This window comes from Myiozetetes cayanensis, unplaced genomic scaffold, assembly GCF_022539395.1.
Source record: "Myiozetetes cayanensis isolate MyiCay16 unplaced genomic scaffold, myiCay2020 scf13, whole genome shotgun sequence".
Classification (NCBI taxonomy): Eukaryota; Metazoa; Chordata; class Aves; order Passeriformes; family Tyrannidae; genus Myiozetetes; species Myiozetetes cayanensis.
In genome coordinates, this window is record NW_026086937.1 from 10,383,804 (window position 1) to 10,398,836 (window position 15,033).

Below are 15,033 nucleotides of genomic sequence, written 5' to 3' on the forward strand. Positions count from 1 at the left end.
CGCCACAAATAAACAACACGACCTGCAGCAAACCAATGCAAAGAAGAAAAAAGTAAGTCCCAAGGAAAACAGCACACGAGGTTAACACATACTCCGTATTTAATACTGAAGGTCTGACATGACACCACATCCTGTCACACTCCAGACTCTCGGGGTCAGAATCAACCCTTCAAAGGAGCTGACACATCTATGTGGTGCTGGATCCACTCCAGGTACTGACTAACTTTGGTGTAGACTCCAAATTTCTCTCTTCTCCCACAGCCTTCGCCCCAGCTCACCAGTCCTACCAAAAACCAAGTATCCTTATATTTGGTGAACATGGGGCCGCCGCTGTCCCCAAGGCAGGCATCTTTCCTGTCTCCCAGGCTCCCAGCACACAGCATGTTGTCGGAGATGGGAGACGTCATGACCTGGGCACACTCGTTGCGGGGCACGATGGGGATCTCGATGTAGCTGAGGGAGGTGGGGTAGCTGACGTTAACGTCGCTCGTGCTGCCCCAGCCGGTCACCACCATCTGCCTCCCGCTCCTCGTGAGCTCCTGCTCGGCCAGGTTGCGGGTGGGCAGGCAGATGGGCAGCGCGTATTTGTAGTACATGGCGTGCTGGGCCAGGTGCAGCATGGCTATGTCGTTATCCGACGTCTCCTTGGTGTAGTTCTCGTGGATCACCTGCTTATCGACACGAATGATTTGCTCATCTGCATCACGACGATGGAAAAGGAATTTACCTGGAGGAGCAAACAAGAAGATGGATGCTGCTGAACCTTCCCTCCCCTTGAACACCAAAGCATCTGGAATATGCTGTACTCCCATGGTTTTACCTCCCTTGTAATACAGACATTTGCTCATTTTATGTCACAGGTTGACAGTGTTTTCAACAGATGGGCAAACCTGTAAACTTTCCCTATTTACTGAAATCACAAATATCCCCAGTCCTAAATGAACTGTTGCCCTAGAGCTCTGGTCCTCAGCTGAGAAACCAAAATGCCCTGCTGTGCTCACATTTCAGTACAGCTGTGCAGTGTGAGAGACCTCCTTCAGGAGGAAAACACACTCCTTGGAGCCAGCATTCAAAGCTGGAAGAGCAAGCACATGCAAAGCAGGACACTGATGACAGGACATGAGCTTTATGCTGCCTGAATGAAACGTCAGGATTTATAAATAAAGGTGACTGACTGGTCAGGGTATTCCTCTCTGAAACCTTACATCTATTTTAAGGAACCTTTGACTGCTTAAGACTTCTGCGTTGCTATTTGTGCTCCATGATCACAGCCACTTCAGGGGCCAAGCTGTCAGTGGAACAGTAAGCAGGAAAACTGTGTTGAAAAGTCCTTTGTGATACACTGGGATAGGAAAGGCAGAGGCAGGTCTTTCTTGTAGGCTGTCAGTGAGGTCTTGCAGCTGTTTTTTTTTCTGTAAAGAGTGTCTCCAAGTGTAGGGGCTTATGAGCCACAGTAGCTACAGAAACATATTCTCAAAAGACCCCTTAAGTCCAGCTTTGGATCTTGGATTTCCAGAGCAATTATTTCTGAGTCTCTCCTCTTGCTCCTCTGCAGACATCCAATAGAAAATTCACACCTGGCTAGAGCTGGTGGCTGAAACTGCTGTGATGTGTTGTATTAAGTAGTTCCAGAGCCTGAAGGATTTCCTGGTATCAAGCCAACAACCACAAATCAGTGTTTTTCTCCCATCACAACCCATCTTCCTTGTGGGGCCAGTGTCCTTGGAGCACTCCAAGGGGGCTGGCAGGGAAGAGGCAGGGCTTTATTCCTGCCTTCACAGGTACAAACCCTGCTTTAGGCCTCAGAAATAACCCTAGACTCAAATGCTGTCAGCTCATCTCCTCTGAGGAAGGCAGTGTGGGTGAGCAGGAACACACGGGCTGCAGGGCTCACTCCTCTTGTGCATCACAACCCTCAGTCCACGGCCACACACTTGCTTCTTCCTCTGTGAGTAAGGAAGGTCTTTTGGGCAAGTTGGGAGTGAGAGAAAGGCGAGCCCCACTGATAACCATCCTGACACTATAAATTACTCCTTATACTTGCCCCAAATTCAGGTGTGAGACGTCTCTCAAGTTTCATTTAAACAGAACAAAATCTTCTCAAATCAGAGTTCTCAGGTGCTGACATTTCTTCACCCACTGAAAATCACATTTTATTTGGACTCTCCTGACAGATCCCACCCCTTCTTTCTTTGCTGCAGACACATCTCAGGGCATGGTTATACCAGCTGAAAGCTTGTCAGACTGCACAGATCCCTCTCTAGACCTGCAGTATCAGGCCAGGGTGGAACAATGTAAGTGCAGCCTCAATACTTCCCTTAGTTACCAACTTTCCACTGAGCTCTTCCCTCCCAAGTTACGCTCAAAGCTCCCTCCAACACAGCAGTAAGGCTGACAGTGGCTCAAAGGAAATCAGTTTTTTACTAAGCTTTGTTTCAAGCTAAGGTGCATAATTAAATACTGCCTAGACAGTCCATTCCTACAACCAAGGACTTCTGCCTTCAGAACGTGCTACTTTTTCCCCTGAAATGATAAATATTTTGAATGAAATGGTTACATTTAAAAAACACGGGGAGAGATGATTTTCCATACCAAGTCTTACTTTGAGCTCCTTTTCTCTGTCCAGGCAGTGTGCTGCCGTTAGGACCCAAGCTGGATGGATGAGAACACCCCCACACAGAAACTTCCCACTTGTACTTTGCAGCATAATCTGAAACCAAACAAGAGAGGGGTGAGGTGTGACACTGCCCTGAGTGTGGCTCCCCAAGTGCTGTGCACACCCTTCTTTGGGGCTGCCAAATACCCACGTGCATCAGGCACCAAAGCAGGGCATGTGCACCGAAGCCAAAGCTCCACGGTGGGACAAAAGCCCTGTGAATGAGTCTCTGTGAAACACCTAAAAAATGTTCTTCCCGGATGAGGGCTGGCTTCATCCAAATCAGCATGGGGTGATGCTGGGCACTGCAAAGAAGCACTTTGTACTCAAAGCTTCAAAACACAGAGCACAAATGAGGGGATTTTTCTTGTGTCCCACACCAGACTGCAGCTCTCATGCTATGGTGTACAAGGGCCTTTAATATCAAAGAGAACTAGGCCCTGATTATTTGCATTCATGAGTTCCATGATAAGCTCTGTGAGGTCTCCCCTTTCTCTGTGATATCCCAACTGCCATGGCATATTTTGCTGATTAAATCTGTTAACTTGAATGTATGACAGACAAGGCTTATAAAACAGGGTGAGAAAGTCCCTCCCCCCCACTCCCACCATGAGGTTGGAGCACACATCCCATCACACAGCATCCCCAGGATGGAGCAACAGAGTAGGTGAGTGTCATCACCATCCTCTCTCTTGACAGTGTTGGCAAGGTAAGGTAAAAAACTTGCCAACAGCAACAAGGTCAAGAGTCCAAACAGATACTAAATTATTTTTTCCTGCTACTCCAACTTTGGGGTTGCTTTTGAAAAATCTAAGGAAGTTTTAGCTTCACGTGACACCACCAGTAATGTAGGAACCTTTCTGGAGCAGCCAGGCAGAGCTGTTTGGTAAGAGCCTGACCTACTTGTGGTGAAGAACCCTTTTCTCCTACCTGCCAAGGGCTGTCTCCCCTTCTTCCAACTGTTCCCTCAATGAGCCGAATATTGAAGTCTGCTTTGGCTTTCATGTCGTCCACCTTCACTCTCCCACAGGGGAACTCCACTGTGCAGATGCAGAGAAGTTCACTAGCAAAGCCCAGATCACCCAATACAAAACCTCTTTCTAGAGCATTCCCTCTGTGTCTCTAACCTAGGCAATAGTGGTCAGAGGCTTCATGGAAGTCCCTCAGTGCTTGGCAAGGAGGCAGTCTCCTGATTCCCCTCTATGTCTCCGTGAGGCAAACACAGATTAAGGGCCATAAAGCAACTATGGAGTTGAGAAATGTAGGCAGAGTTACTCTGCACGGAATAGGTGGTTTGAAAATTAGTACAAAGTGCACTGCCAACAATTCTGCCCTAAAACTCTCTTACTGCAGTCTGAATAATGCTCTGTCAAACCCGGATTACAAACATCCTCCTCTTACCTACAGGCTTGCACGTGACGTGGTCGTTCATCAGCTGATAGCCTGATGCGCAGCTGCAGGAGCGACCCTGGGTGGCAGGGTCATCCCTACAGAAATGGTCACATCCTCCATTATCCACAGAGCAGTTGGTGTATTTGACCTCTGAGGGAGAAAGCAAGAGAGATGTAAGAAGTTTGAAAGTCCAGAGTCACAGGGAGGTAATGTGGGAGAGTGAGCAACAGCTGTCAGTGATTTGGGATGGCAGTTGTGGGTTTTAATGGCACACAGGCCCTGAGGCAGCAAACAACCTTGGTCCAGAATCAGGCAGTGGGGAGATGGAGGAAACAGATTATTACTGTCAGAGCAGGTAGACTGGAGAACATAAAGTTTCCTGTCACTACATGCAAGTCACACAGTGCAAAGTGTTGATGATACAGGACATACAGTGCTCATCCCTAACGATGCTAACCAGCTTTTGTTCAAGGGAAAATTGTCACAGCAATGACAACTGACACTGTATTTAAAAACCCCACCATCATCCCTGGGTTGACAGTTCTGAAGTAATTGAAAACCGTGCTTTACAGAGTTATTTTTGGTACTGGTTCAAAATTCAGATATCTCAGATCTCCGAACTTCTCCTATGGCAACACAAAGTTAATTTTGCTTTAGATAAGCACAAATAAACCTCCTACCACAATTATGAAGCAAGAGAGAAATCACATTAGTAAAGAAAGTGAGTAAGCTGTGCAATGACTGAAGTGTTGACCCCTACTGTGCTCCTGTCATAAAGGATGTTATGTTATAGTGGATTAAATACAGCATTACCATGATTGCAGAAAACCCCCTCCCAGCCTTTGTTACAGATGCAGGAAAATTTTCCAATGTTGTCCTTGCAGATGCCATTGGAACAAGGCTGTGGCTCACACTGATCTCCATCTGAAACAGAGGTAGGAAAACTCAGTCCCTGAACCATACAGAGCTCACAGATCAAACACCAACATGAACAGGCATCCCCCAGATTCCCAAACATCACCCATGTGATGGGTGTTAAGTTTCTGGCACTTTAAGGTGACATCCAGAAACAGGGCATCGCTCTGGGTTCTCACCTACAGCTGCAGAGAGTGGGGTGGGCAGAAGGGGAGGGAAGGGTAAAGCCTGAGGCAGACAGGGCAGTGCTGGTGACTGCAGGGGTGGGGCTCCTCTTTGGCCCACGTCAGACAGGCTTAGAGCACCAAAGCCCTTTTCACCAATTCCTTAGCTCTGGGGAGGTGACTGATGACAGGTACAGGTGCACCTCGAGTGTTTTAGGAAGGCTGGTTGTGTGATAGAACAGGAGAACATTCTTTGCATACCCCATATAGGAGAAAATGAGAATATGAATCAGTATGTGACACATGGCAGGAGGAAGGCTGAGTACCAGTTACTCTTGAGGAAGCACAGAGAAGTGATTGGGAAAGTCTTTTACTTACCTACATACTTGCTCCAAAAATTGAGCTGTGGAGAAACAAAACTTGTATTATGGTGAGAAGACCATTTTTAACAAGTGAGGGATTTAAAGTGTATCATGGTCTTGGCCAACAGACAACAGCACTCCAGTCAACAGCATCAGTCTCACTCTTCTTGACAGTGTAGTGACTGGCACTACAAACCAAGAAAACTGGCCAAATGGTCCTGTACTGCTTGTACTCAGCACAGATGTCCTCTGTCCTGCTTGAAGACCCACCAACACCAAAGCCCCTCAATATCGCCACTGTTTCTCTGTTTTCTTGTCATTTACTGCCAGGTGAGGGTGGAAAAGGGGCAGGAGTCAGTGATGCTGACACTAAAGGTAGGGCACAATTGAAAATACAAGTTTGGAGAGAGAACCTAGTCATGAGAGATATGTTTGCCAGGCCCAACTGGGAGACTGGGGAGATACAATGAAAGGCAGCCAGGGCTGGTGAATGGACAACAGAGGGCAAAGACTGGAAGGCCTGGGAAAAACTCAGTGGCAGCAAGAATAGCCAGGAGGGTCAGGCAAGGATTGGAATTATCTGTCTGGGCCCTAAACCTCACCATTGGGTCAGGTGGGACATGCACGAACAGCCACGTTTTGTGGCCCATACAGGTGGTAACACGACCATCACTGTAACAGAATGACATTCAAAACCATGCCTACACCTCAGGAATCAGGAGAGATCCATGTTCCGTGCTAACAGCATGATCTCCTATGCCCTGGATTGCAATATTTTAAGAAAAGAACTGATTGGGTAACTCCCACACTTGTCCTTAAAAAAACAACTTACTGTTGCTTCCTTGGTTTCAAATATCTCACTGGCCTCCTCGAAGTCACAGCGCTCTTCAATGCACTCCCGCTCCACAGAGCCCGGCTTGAGCTCCTCCAGGAAAGAGTTCGCCCGCTTCTGGATCCTCAGGACTTGGTTTGCATCTTTAGTGCTGTAAAATACTGCAAGCAAAAATGTGAAAGCACAAGCAGAGAAAACAACTGGCTGAAAACCAGTAGTGGTGCTTCCAAAGGACACTTAGCAGAGCACCAGCCCCTCTCCAGCACAGCAAGAGGGGCTGCCCTGGACACCAGGGTCTGTCTGTGCTGTGCTGCTCTTGACAGCTCAGGGGCTCAGGAGGGCTGTGACCAGGCAGCTGTCACGGCCCAGCACTGCCTGTCAGCTCTGCTGGAGGAATTCAAACCCCCTAATAATGGAAACGATTCCAGCCACTCCATCTGACTGACAGAGGAGCAGGAAATGCACTTGTAGCAACTGGGGAAGGGTGAAGGGTCTCTCCAAAATGAGAACTTACTTGAGGTGCCACAGACCCACGCAGAGCAGTCAGCCAGCAGCAGCCCGAGGGCGAGGTGCTTCCACATCGTGCAGCAGGAGTCACCTGAGGAGAAGGCAGGTGTGAAGAGGAGCACATTGCCAGGGACAGCAAGAGCCTGCTGCAGACAGTTCCTACCCAGCCAGCTCCTTCACTGGTCTGTCACAGGCCTGGCTCGATGACTCCAGCTCTGGAGCGGCCATTCTGAGTCCCTCCACACCGGTTTGCTCATTCCCTTTAACCCATCAACAGATCTCCCAAACATTTCTTGTCTGCCCTGACACTCTGCCCTTGTCACTGGACATTTTTGACAAGCTTCCTGCTCCATTAAAGCAAGCTGTCCTGGGAAATCCTGAAGGGTGCAATACTTTTGAAGCACTTACTGCTTTGTTCAGTGGGAATCAGGGTGATCTATTCTTCCGGCATGAGCTCTGCTGGAACTTAGTTAATCCATAACTTCAGATATTTACTCTTTGGAGTGACATGAAGTGCTTTCTTTTCAGTCGTTAAACAAACAGTGCTCAGGGGGAGCTTGACAAATGACCTGCACACAGGGGAAAAGTGAAACAGCTGAGGCACCCACTCTGCCTTTTGAAAATCTGGTTGTTTTTTTTTTTTCCTTTTAGATTCCTGGCAAGGCAGAAATGGTTATATTTAGTTTGTAAGCATAACCACCCAGTGCTAAGGTCCCTTGAGAGATCCCACCATCCTCTCACATCCAAAAGAGACACATATTGCAATTTTTAGGAGTACTCCCACTTTACTTTCTCATCAAGGGTTCCCCCCAAAACAGCCAAGGGACCTAATCCCTCTGACAGCCATGAGCAGGTACCAGAAGCTCGTACCAGCATGCTACATCTTTTGGTGTACTGGGTTAGCTCTCATCAGCACAAAGCATTCTACTGAATTCTAAATATTAAACATTTACAGAAAACTCCCTGTCCTTCTCAGAAGTTTCCTTGCACTGGAGGTGGGGAGAACCAGCGTGTCCCCTTCTCTGAGAACAACGTGTACACCAGCACCTCTGCAAGCTGGGCAGCAGAGTCACAGAATTACCGAGGTTGGAAAAGACCAAGCTGTGACCAAACACTACCTCGTCACCCAGACCAGAGCACTGATTGCCACATCCAGCCACTCCACCACCTCCCTGGACAGCCCCTTCCAATGTCTAATTGCTCTTTCTATGAAGAAATTCTTCCTAATGTTGAGGACAGGGCATTTTCATGCAAATTACCTGTGCAGCCAGGAGTCCTCAGGGGTCCTTTGGCAGGGAAGTGCCACTGAAAGGTGCCCCCTGCCCTGGGATCTCAGCTCAGTCCCATGACACTGTTAGGAGAGCACTGAGTGCTTATAAAACTGTTTTGTTTTTTTAATTTTCCCCTCACAAACTTGACCATGGACTTTCTTGAAAACAAGCTCTCTTCACAGTTCAACCACTGGGGACTTGAGCTAAAGTAAAGGCTGTGGCATCCAAAATCCCAGCTGGGGAAGGTGTGTGCACCGTCATCCTCAGTTCAGCCATTCCACAAGAAAACTTCCACTGACATTAATGGCAAGGGATTTTTGCTGCAAATAAAGTTTATGCAACATACCTGACTGCAGGAAACATGGGTAGGATCCTAGATCACATATTTTATTCATGTGTGTAGCTGACTTTGCTATTGCTACCACACAGGTTGCATGGATTTTAATACACATTGTCTCTAAGACTTGGTTTGGTTGGAAATTTAGGACATGCACATCAACTGCCAACCTAGAACATCTAAACCTGTGTGTCAGTCTCCTAAAAATTTCCTCTTTTTTTTTTTTTTAAACCCCTGTACTGATACTCAGAAAGAATTAAGTTACTTCATCAGCCCTTGTGTTTTGAGGGCTTTATTTTCCTGTTTTCCCATTTTTCTTGACACTGTAGTGTAGCAATACGTATTTTGAAAGCCTGCACTTGGGCTCTCAGATGATCTTATGACTCCTGGTGCAGGGGACTGATGAAAAGATGCTCTAGGGTACCTCAAGATCTGCCCAGTTTTGCATGCCAGGGAACCATTTCAATCTAAACAATTGCAGTGCTGGGCTCTCTGCTTTCTAGTTCACCTTCATTAAAAAAAAGATATTTTTCTAAGGAGGGCTAGAAAAACGTAAAGAAGAGGAAACTTCACAAGAGGATGGCAAGACAGAGGCTCCATATAATTTAAATTAACACTGTGGAGAGTTGTGATTCACAGTTGCTACAAACATCCCTACCAGGGTCTCCCTCTCATCCTGGGTTCTGATTTTGTGCAAGGCCTGCAGAAACCCAGTGTTCTGTGAGCCATCACCTCTCCCCATGAACCATCTGAAATGAAACAGCACAGCCCATGAGTGCAAGCCAAGCTGCTCCTGGAAAAGGACAAGACAGCTCAGGCCACCCCTTCCCTGCTCCCAGGAGGAAAAGCCATAGACCACAACTCACCTTGTATTTTACCATGAAGGTCACTTGGTCACTGGAACTGTTCAAATAGAAGTTGCTCAAGAACTGCCATAAATCTTTCAGCTGTTGTAACATGAAATTAACTTCCCACAGCCTCAGAACCTTTTCATTCTGCCCACGTGAGAATTAAACACCTCGAGCTGCTCCAGGCCCAACTGGGAGGTGCACAGTTATTCAACCCAACCACAGAGCTGCCAAACAAGGAATTTACCTTATGACTGCAGCTGCTTTACAGGTGAGGAGTGGCAGGGCTGCTTCTGAACCTGTTGGTTTGCAGAGCTGCTCACTCAGCTGGAGCAGACCTCCTTGCCTTCTCCTCAATTCTCTAGACACTTTACACTCTATTAAAAAACCCAAACACACAACCCCCCCCTAACCAACAACACCTAGGACAAGGGAAACAGCAGAATAAGAATACTTTGTGTTTTTAAAACTCATTGGCACTTCCAGATCTTCCCAGCACACCTCTCTTCCCATCCCACCTCCAGAGATCCATGTGGTAGTCAAACCAAGACAAGGGCAGCCCTGAGCAGGGCTGTCATCTCAGCAACGAGACACTGAGTGGGGCAACGTGTTTTTTGCTATTGGCTTCTGCCACGTAATTCAAAAATATACCAAAACAAATTACCTGTATCAGAGGAGTATCTGCCTCTGCTGTTGCTTTCTTTGCATGTTTTCTGTAGTGCCACTTAAAGGAGAGCCTGACACTCGGGTCTGATATGATTTTTCTTTTCTCCTTATTCCTGCTCTAGGTAACTAAGGTTGTAGTGATCAGTTTTACCATTTTCATCTTGCAAGAGTATACAACATTAGTATGATTTCTCATGTTCCTGTCACATAAAGTATCTCTCCACACTTCCATTTAACTATCAAGTACAAAGGTGTTTTTCACATAGAAAATATTCACAACCATTATAACTTACTTTCCATCTACTTTGCAACAGTACTGTGGAACTCTACAACCATCCTCTCAGTTTAAATTAGTCTGCTGGAAGTTTCCTGTCAGCATCTTATTATGAACACACCAATTTGTGCAGATAGGAGAGAAAGCTTATCACAATCAGCTCTATGGGCTGCTCACCCAAACACCTCCAAACTCTATCAAGTTTACAGGTGTCCTTTTATGGCACTGAGTTTCTACATTCCATGAGAAAAACTCCCTTCTCCCACATTGCTGTAAATGCCCCTTCACTGGTTGCAGTCACTGTATACACTGCCTGCAGTAGGTGGAGTGCTCCCCTCTCCCCCTGGCATGGCAGGGACGCAGCACCCACGGGAGCTCTGCAAACACGAGTTACCAACACAACCCCCGCTGTGCTCCCGGCAGTGTCTCCCATCGAGCTGGGGGTTTGCAGACAGCAGAGCTGTGGGCAGGATGAGCACCAGCACAACCACCACATTTAAAACATCTTTTCTTCACTGCTAATGAAAATAAACTGTGACCCGATGTCTTCTACTCCAATTAAACCAGCACAAAAAGCTGCTACAAAACTAATCTACGACACTCCCATCTACCATTTCGCTCCTCTCTAAGGAACAGCTCTGAACTTCGGATGCAAGTCAGATAAAGCCACTTGATCACAGCACAGGTTTTTATTAGCTGGTTCCCACCAGAGGGGCACAGCAGCCCTCTCACAACAAAATCAGTAACAGAGAATCCTTACTGGAAGCTCAGAAACATGTTTACTTTATATACAAGAAAAACTTATTTACAACAATCAACAGTAAACTATGTACAAAAAAAAAATACAAGAGACATTTCCGTGATAATCACTGTATAAATTAACATAATAAATAGGAGGGAAGCAGGTCCCATTCTTAAGGCACAAAACCTTCTTCCCAAGACTGTACAGGGATTCACTTGCTTCCCTATGCTTTTGACAGGATCATAGGGATGGCGGGGAGACCCCTGAGGAACAACGGTCGGTGGACAATGATATGGACATGCAGTCACTGCTGATAGTTGTAGAAAAGCATCATTTTTCATCCTTTCCTTTTTTTTTTTCTTTTTACAGTACACACATCTTAAGATACAAAATACTTCTTGTAAACAGTCTTTATAAATCAGGTCGCTAGTACGCACGTTTTTAAATAACACTAAAACAACGAATGAAGCCCCATTCGATTTGGGTGCAGGAACATTCCCAGGACTGGCACTGAAGGCCTTGGCAGAGCTGGAAGGCCCCAGGCTCGTGTGCAGCCCAGCCAGGCAGCAGCTCTGGGCACGCAGTGGCACAGCTCCCTCTGCTGCAGAGCAGGGGGCAGGAAGATCCCCCCAGCCAGAACAGACAGGTTGGATCAGCCCTCACAAAGGGAGCCCAGAGCAGGGCACCACTGGCAGCTGCTTCACGGGCCAAATGTCCCTCGAGTCCCCCCTGCATGCAAACCCCACTTAACCCAAACGTCATTCCCCAGAATCTGCCATTAAACATCCAGGACTGTGCCAGAGTGTGAGAACAGACCGAAACCTCTTCCTAGAAGGAACCCTATGCCCAGGTCGTTGCAGCCCCTGCCAAGGGGAGGGATGATGAACAGAAGGTGCCACGTGGCTCTCACAGGAGTTGTATTTTTAAGAGACTAAACACTGTGTGATATGTGCAGTCCTAGCTTCTCTCAAGCTGGTGTTTACCTGAGACTGCTGGACAGTCTCTTTTTTGGCAAAGCAGCAGATTTTTAATAATTGTCTTTCCTGAGTTTCTCTCCCACAAAAATTTATCAGATGCCAGAAGAGGAACTTGGAATAATGTGGCCAGGAGTTCAGCTCTCTACTCTGCAGATGGCTCTCACTGTTGTTCAAGACAAACTGTCTTCATCTATTCACAAAATCTCTGCAACAGAAATCTGCATTATTTCCAGTAAGATAGACAGAGCTATGACCCTTCTGTTAGATCTATACCTTAATAAATATTCAAAGGCACTCAGGTTAAAAATGTGGATCCCATTCTCTAGCTCTTAAAAGAAGGTAGAACTCCCTCCCCGCCTCTGATAAGCAACAGACAGGAATATACTGGCTCTCAACTCTTTGATAAATGTGCATGCACACAAAAAGGATCTGAAGGCATTGACACAAAGATCATAAAAGCAAGAGAAAGGAAGATGGGTCTGTGCAGGCATCATCACTGAGAGCAGATCACTAATATTGACAGATATGGCAAGAATTAAGGAACATGCCTGAATGTAAGAACTCTTTGGATTCCTCTGTTGCTCTGGGCAGGAAGAGTAGAGAGGAGCTGTTTCTATGGAGGCAGGAATTTAATCCCTCAGGGATTATGCAGGCAAGGTAAGTGCATTTTGTTTATGCATCTTTAACCACAAGGTGGCCTGGGGAAAGTTCAGAGCAAAAACAGCTCCTTCACCACAAAGAGGAACAAACACAGATCTCACCTCTCCTCCAGAGTTGCCACCTGCCTCACTCCCCTGCTGCACTCTCCTGGGAAGGCACACGGATGTCCCAGCCAGGCCCATTCCCGGGATGGGCAGTGGGCTGCACCACCCTGGCAGCAGGGAGGAGCTCTCCTTAGGGGAGGCTTCTTCTCACTCTCATCCACACACTGCTCTGGGCATCACCAAGCAACTGGAAAAATACAGTATATCTGCAATTCTTATCGATCTGATACCTCAGGAATTCAATGTAGTGAGGGGGGTCTGTACTGAGAAATAAAAATACAGCTATGGAAGCAACTGCCAATGCATAGGTAGGAAAAACAAATTCAGGGCAAAGCTGGACATATTTCTTGCTCAGTCCCCACAGTATTTATACCAGAAATGTTTCTACCTGGATCAAGCACATTAGTCTTCTTTTATCTTCTCATGAGCAAAACCTGTCACTCACCAGGCTGAGAGGAGATGTGGGTGACTGGTTAGGACAGACAGGGAGAGCTGGAATAACCCTTGGTGAAATACTAGAGAATTCAATGGAGTTTGCCCAGTATGAAATCAGCCCAGAACCTTTATAAGCTGACAAGTTTTTACATAAGCTAGCTTGACTGCTTGTTGTTGGACTAGAGAAGTGATATCAATTTGATAAAAATCCTTACAAAGAATGATGTCCTCAAGAAATGATCTTTTATGCTACTGTGTATGTGGCCTTTTCTGTCTGCAGCCACAGTCAGACAGGTGCCACTCTGTAATAATAAAAAAATAAAACACACACAAAATGGCAGAGCAGTTAAAAATTTCTGCTGTCTCCCAACACTGGCTGTTCTCGAATTTCCATCGCAGCGATAAACATGGTGATATAACTACCCATGCTGCTCTTGGGCTTTAACAGTCACCCAGCTGGGGTCAGGCACCTAGAAACTCTGAGTCAGATGCATCAATTTTTCCATGCTACACTGTTGATGGTACCAAAGGCAATTTAACAACATACTCCAGTTTTCATGACGATGCTCACGTGCTCAGTAACAATCCTCCTTCTCTCAGTGCTCTGATGTTTGAGAAGACATGGCATCTCTCTCAGGGCTACTGAGCCATCCTAATCTTTTGGTATCACCTCAGAGTGAAGGAGCAAGCAGCAAGAGAGACAAGCAAGGTGGAAGAGCCATTAAGACCAAGACAGATGAAAAGATGCAAGTATTAGACATAAATCACAGATTTTGTGACAGAAATAGTTTTCTACACTGCAAGCTGAGGCAGAGAAAGAGTTCTCTTGTTTGTGGCCACAGAAGTGGCACTAAATGGGCAGGCTCTTGTCCATCATTCTGCTCCCTCCACCAAGATGGAGCAAATTATCCCATATCTCACTTCCTTATGTTACACTTCCCATGCTGCCCAAACACCTCATTAGCTTTCCTCTCCCTTTTATCTGGTCTCCTGAAGATCAATTCAGAAGAGGGAATGTCAGAGCTGATCTCCTGCAATCAACCTTTTGGCTCCCCAAAACTTTGTCTTTTCTTACTACCAGAATTTCTGAACAGTTGTTTTTGATGCCTGAACACCTGATGCTGTACCATTGCCCCTGGCTGGGACAGGAGAGCCAGGCCCAGTGGAAGGCCCGGCCAGCTGGTGAACCACATGCATTGTTTGTTGCAAAGGCATAAGTGAGTGAGAATCACTGATATTCATCGGAGGAGGTCTGTACTGGCTTTGAATTTCGGATACAAATCGCATGCAACTACAGGTGCATAAAAAAGGGAGCACTAAGACACAAGGACAAACTCTGTCCCACTTATATACGCTAATACAGGTGTGGCACAGAGATGAGTGGGAAAGTTTTGGGTCTGAAGAGACTGTCAGATGCTCCTGAACTAAGACTGGCCAATATATCTTTTGCCCTGAATGATTCTACTGTGATGAAGATATCCAGTAAAGGTAGCTGTGTTGCAGTTCTCAGGAGTCTTGCACTGTCACTGGAACCAGAACTTCCCACATCAGAGGACATGGCTCTTCCAACAGCGAGCGGGTTCCCTCCGGGAGGCTCTGCCGACCGCAGGTCAGGTGCCTCTCAACTGGATGCAGCCGTACCCCACAGGAAAAAGTAGCACCATGCTTGGTTGATATGAGCTCTGAACAGCTCCAACGTGGCTGCTCAGCAGAGACAGTTGTGAGCGCATCTGCTCGGTGAGGTGACTGCTGTGCAGTTAGGGGGAATGGTAGACACAGGCTGTGAAAACAGAGGCTAAGCCTCGCTGGCAGGAGTACTCCGGCTCAGCTCCTTGATCCCATGCAGGATCCTCTTCATGTGACCCACTTTGGTCACACCCAGGTCCTGGAA

At 46.8% G+C, this 15,033-nt stretch overlaps 2 protein-coding genes across 3 annotated transcripts in view; both read right to left on the bottom strand.

Annotated features, from left to right (window-relative positions):
* Positions 1-81: 81 nt before the first annotated feature.
* Positions 82-7,374, bottom strand: PROC (protein C, inactivator of coagulation factors Va and VIIIa). 2 transcript variants are annotated; one of them, XM_050307810.1, is made up of 9 exons: positions 7,237-7,374; positions 6,836-6,919; positions 6,322-6,482; positions 5,506-5,530; positions 4,862-4,972; positions 4,058-4,198; positions 3,587-3,696; positions 2,593-2,710; positions 82-727 (listed from the first exon to the last, which is right to left on the bottom strand). In XM_050307810.1, exons 2-9 carry the CDS (start codon positions 6,900-6,902, stop codon positions 162-164), a joined length of 1,299 nt encoding a protein of 432 aa, XP_050163767.1. In that variant the 5' UTR covers positions 6,903-6,919; positions 7,237-7,374; the 3' UTR covers positions 82-161. The 2 variants fall into 2 exon arrangements, with proteins under 2 accessions (XP_050163767.1, XP_050163768.1); XM_050307811.1 differs by lacking the exon at positions 7,237-7,374 and adding an exon at positions 6,992-7,220.
* A 3,524-nt stretch (positions 7,375-10,898) lies between these two features.
* Positions 10,899-15,033, bottom strand: part of DGKD (diacylglycerol kinase delta) — a 57,572-nt gene continuing 53,437 nt past the window's right edge. The window contains 1 exon segment of the mRNA XM_050307975.1: positions 10,899-15,027. Coding sequence (XP_050163932.1) covers positions 14,938-15,027 — 90 coding nt within the window. The 3' untranslated portion in view covers positions 10,899-14,937.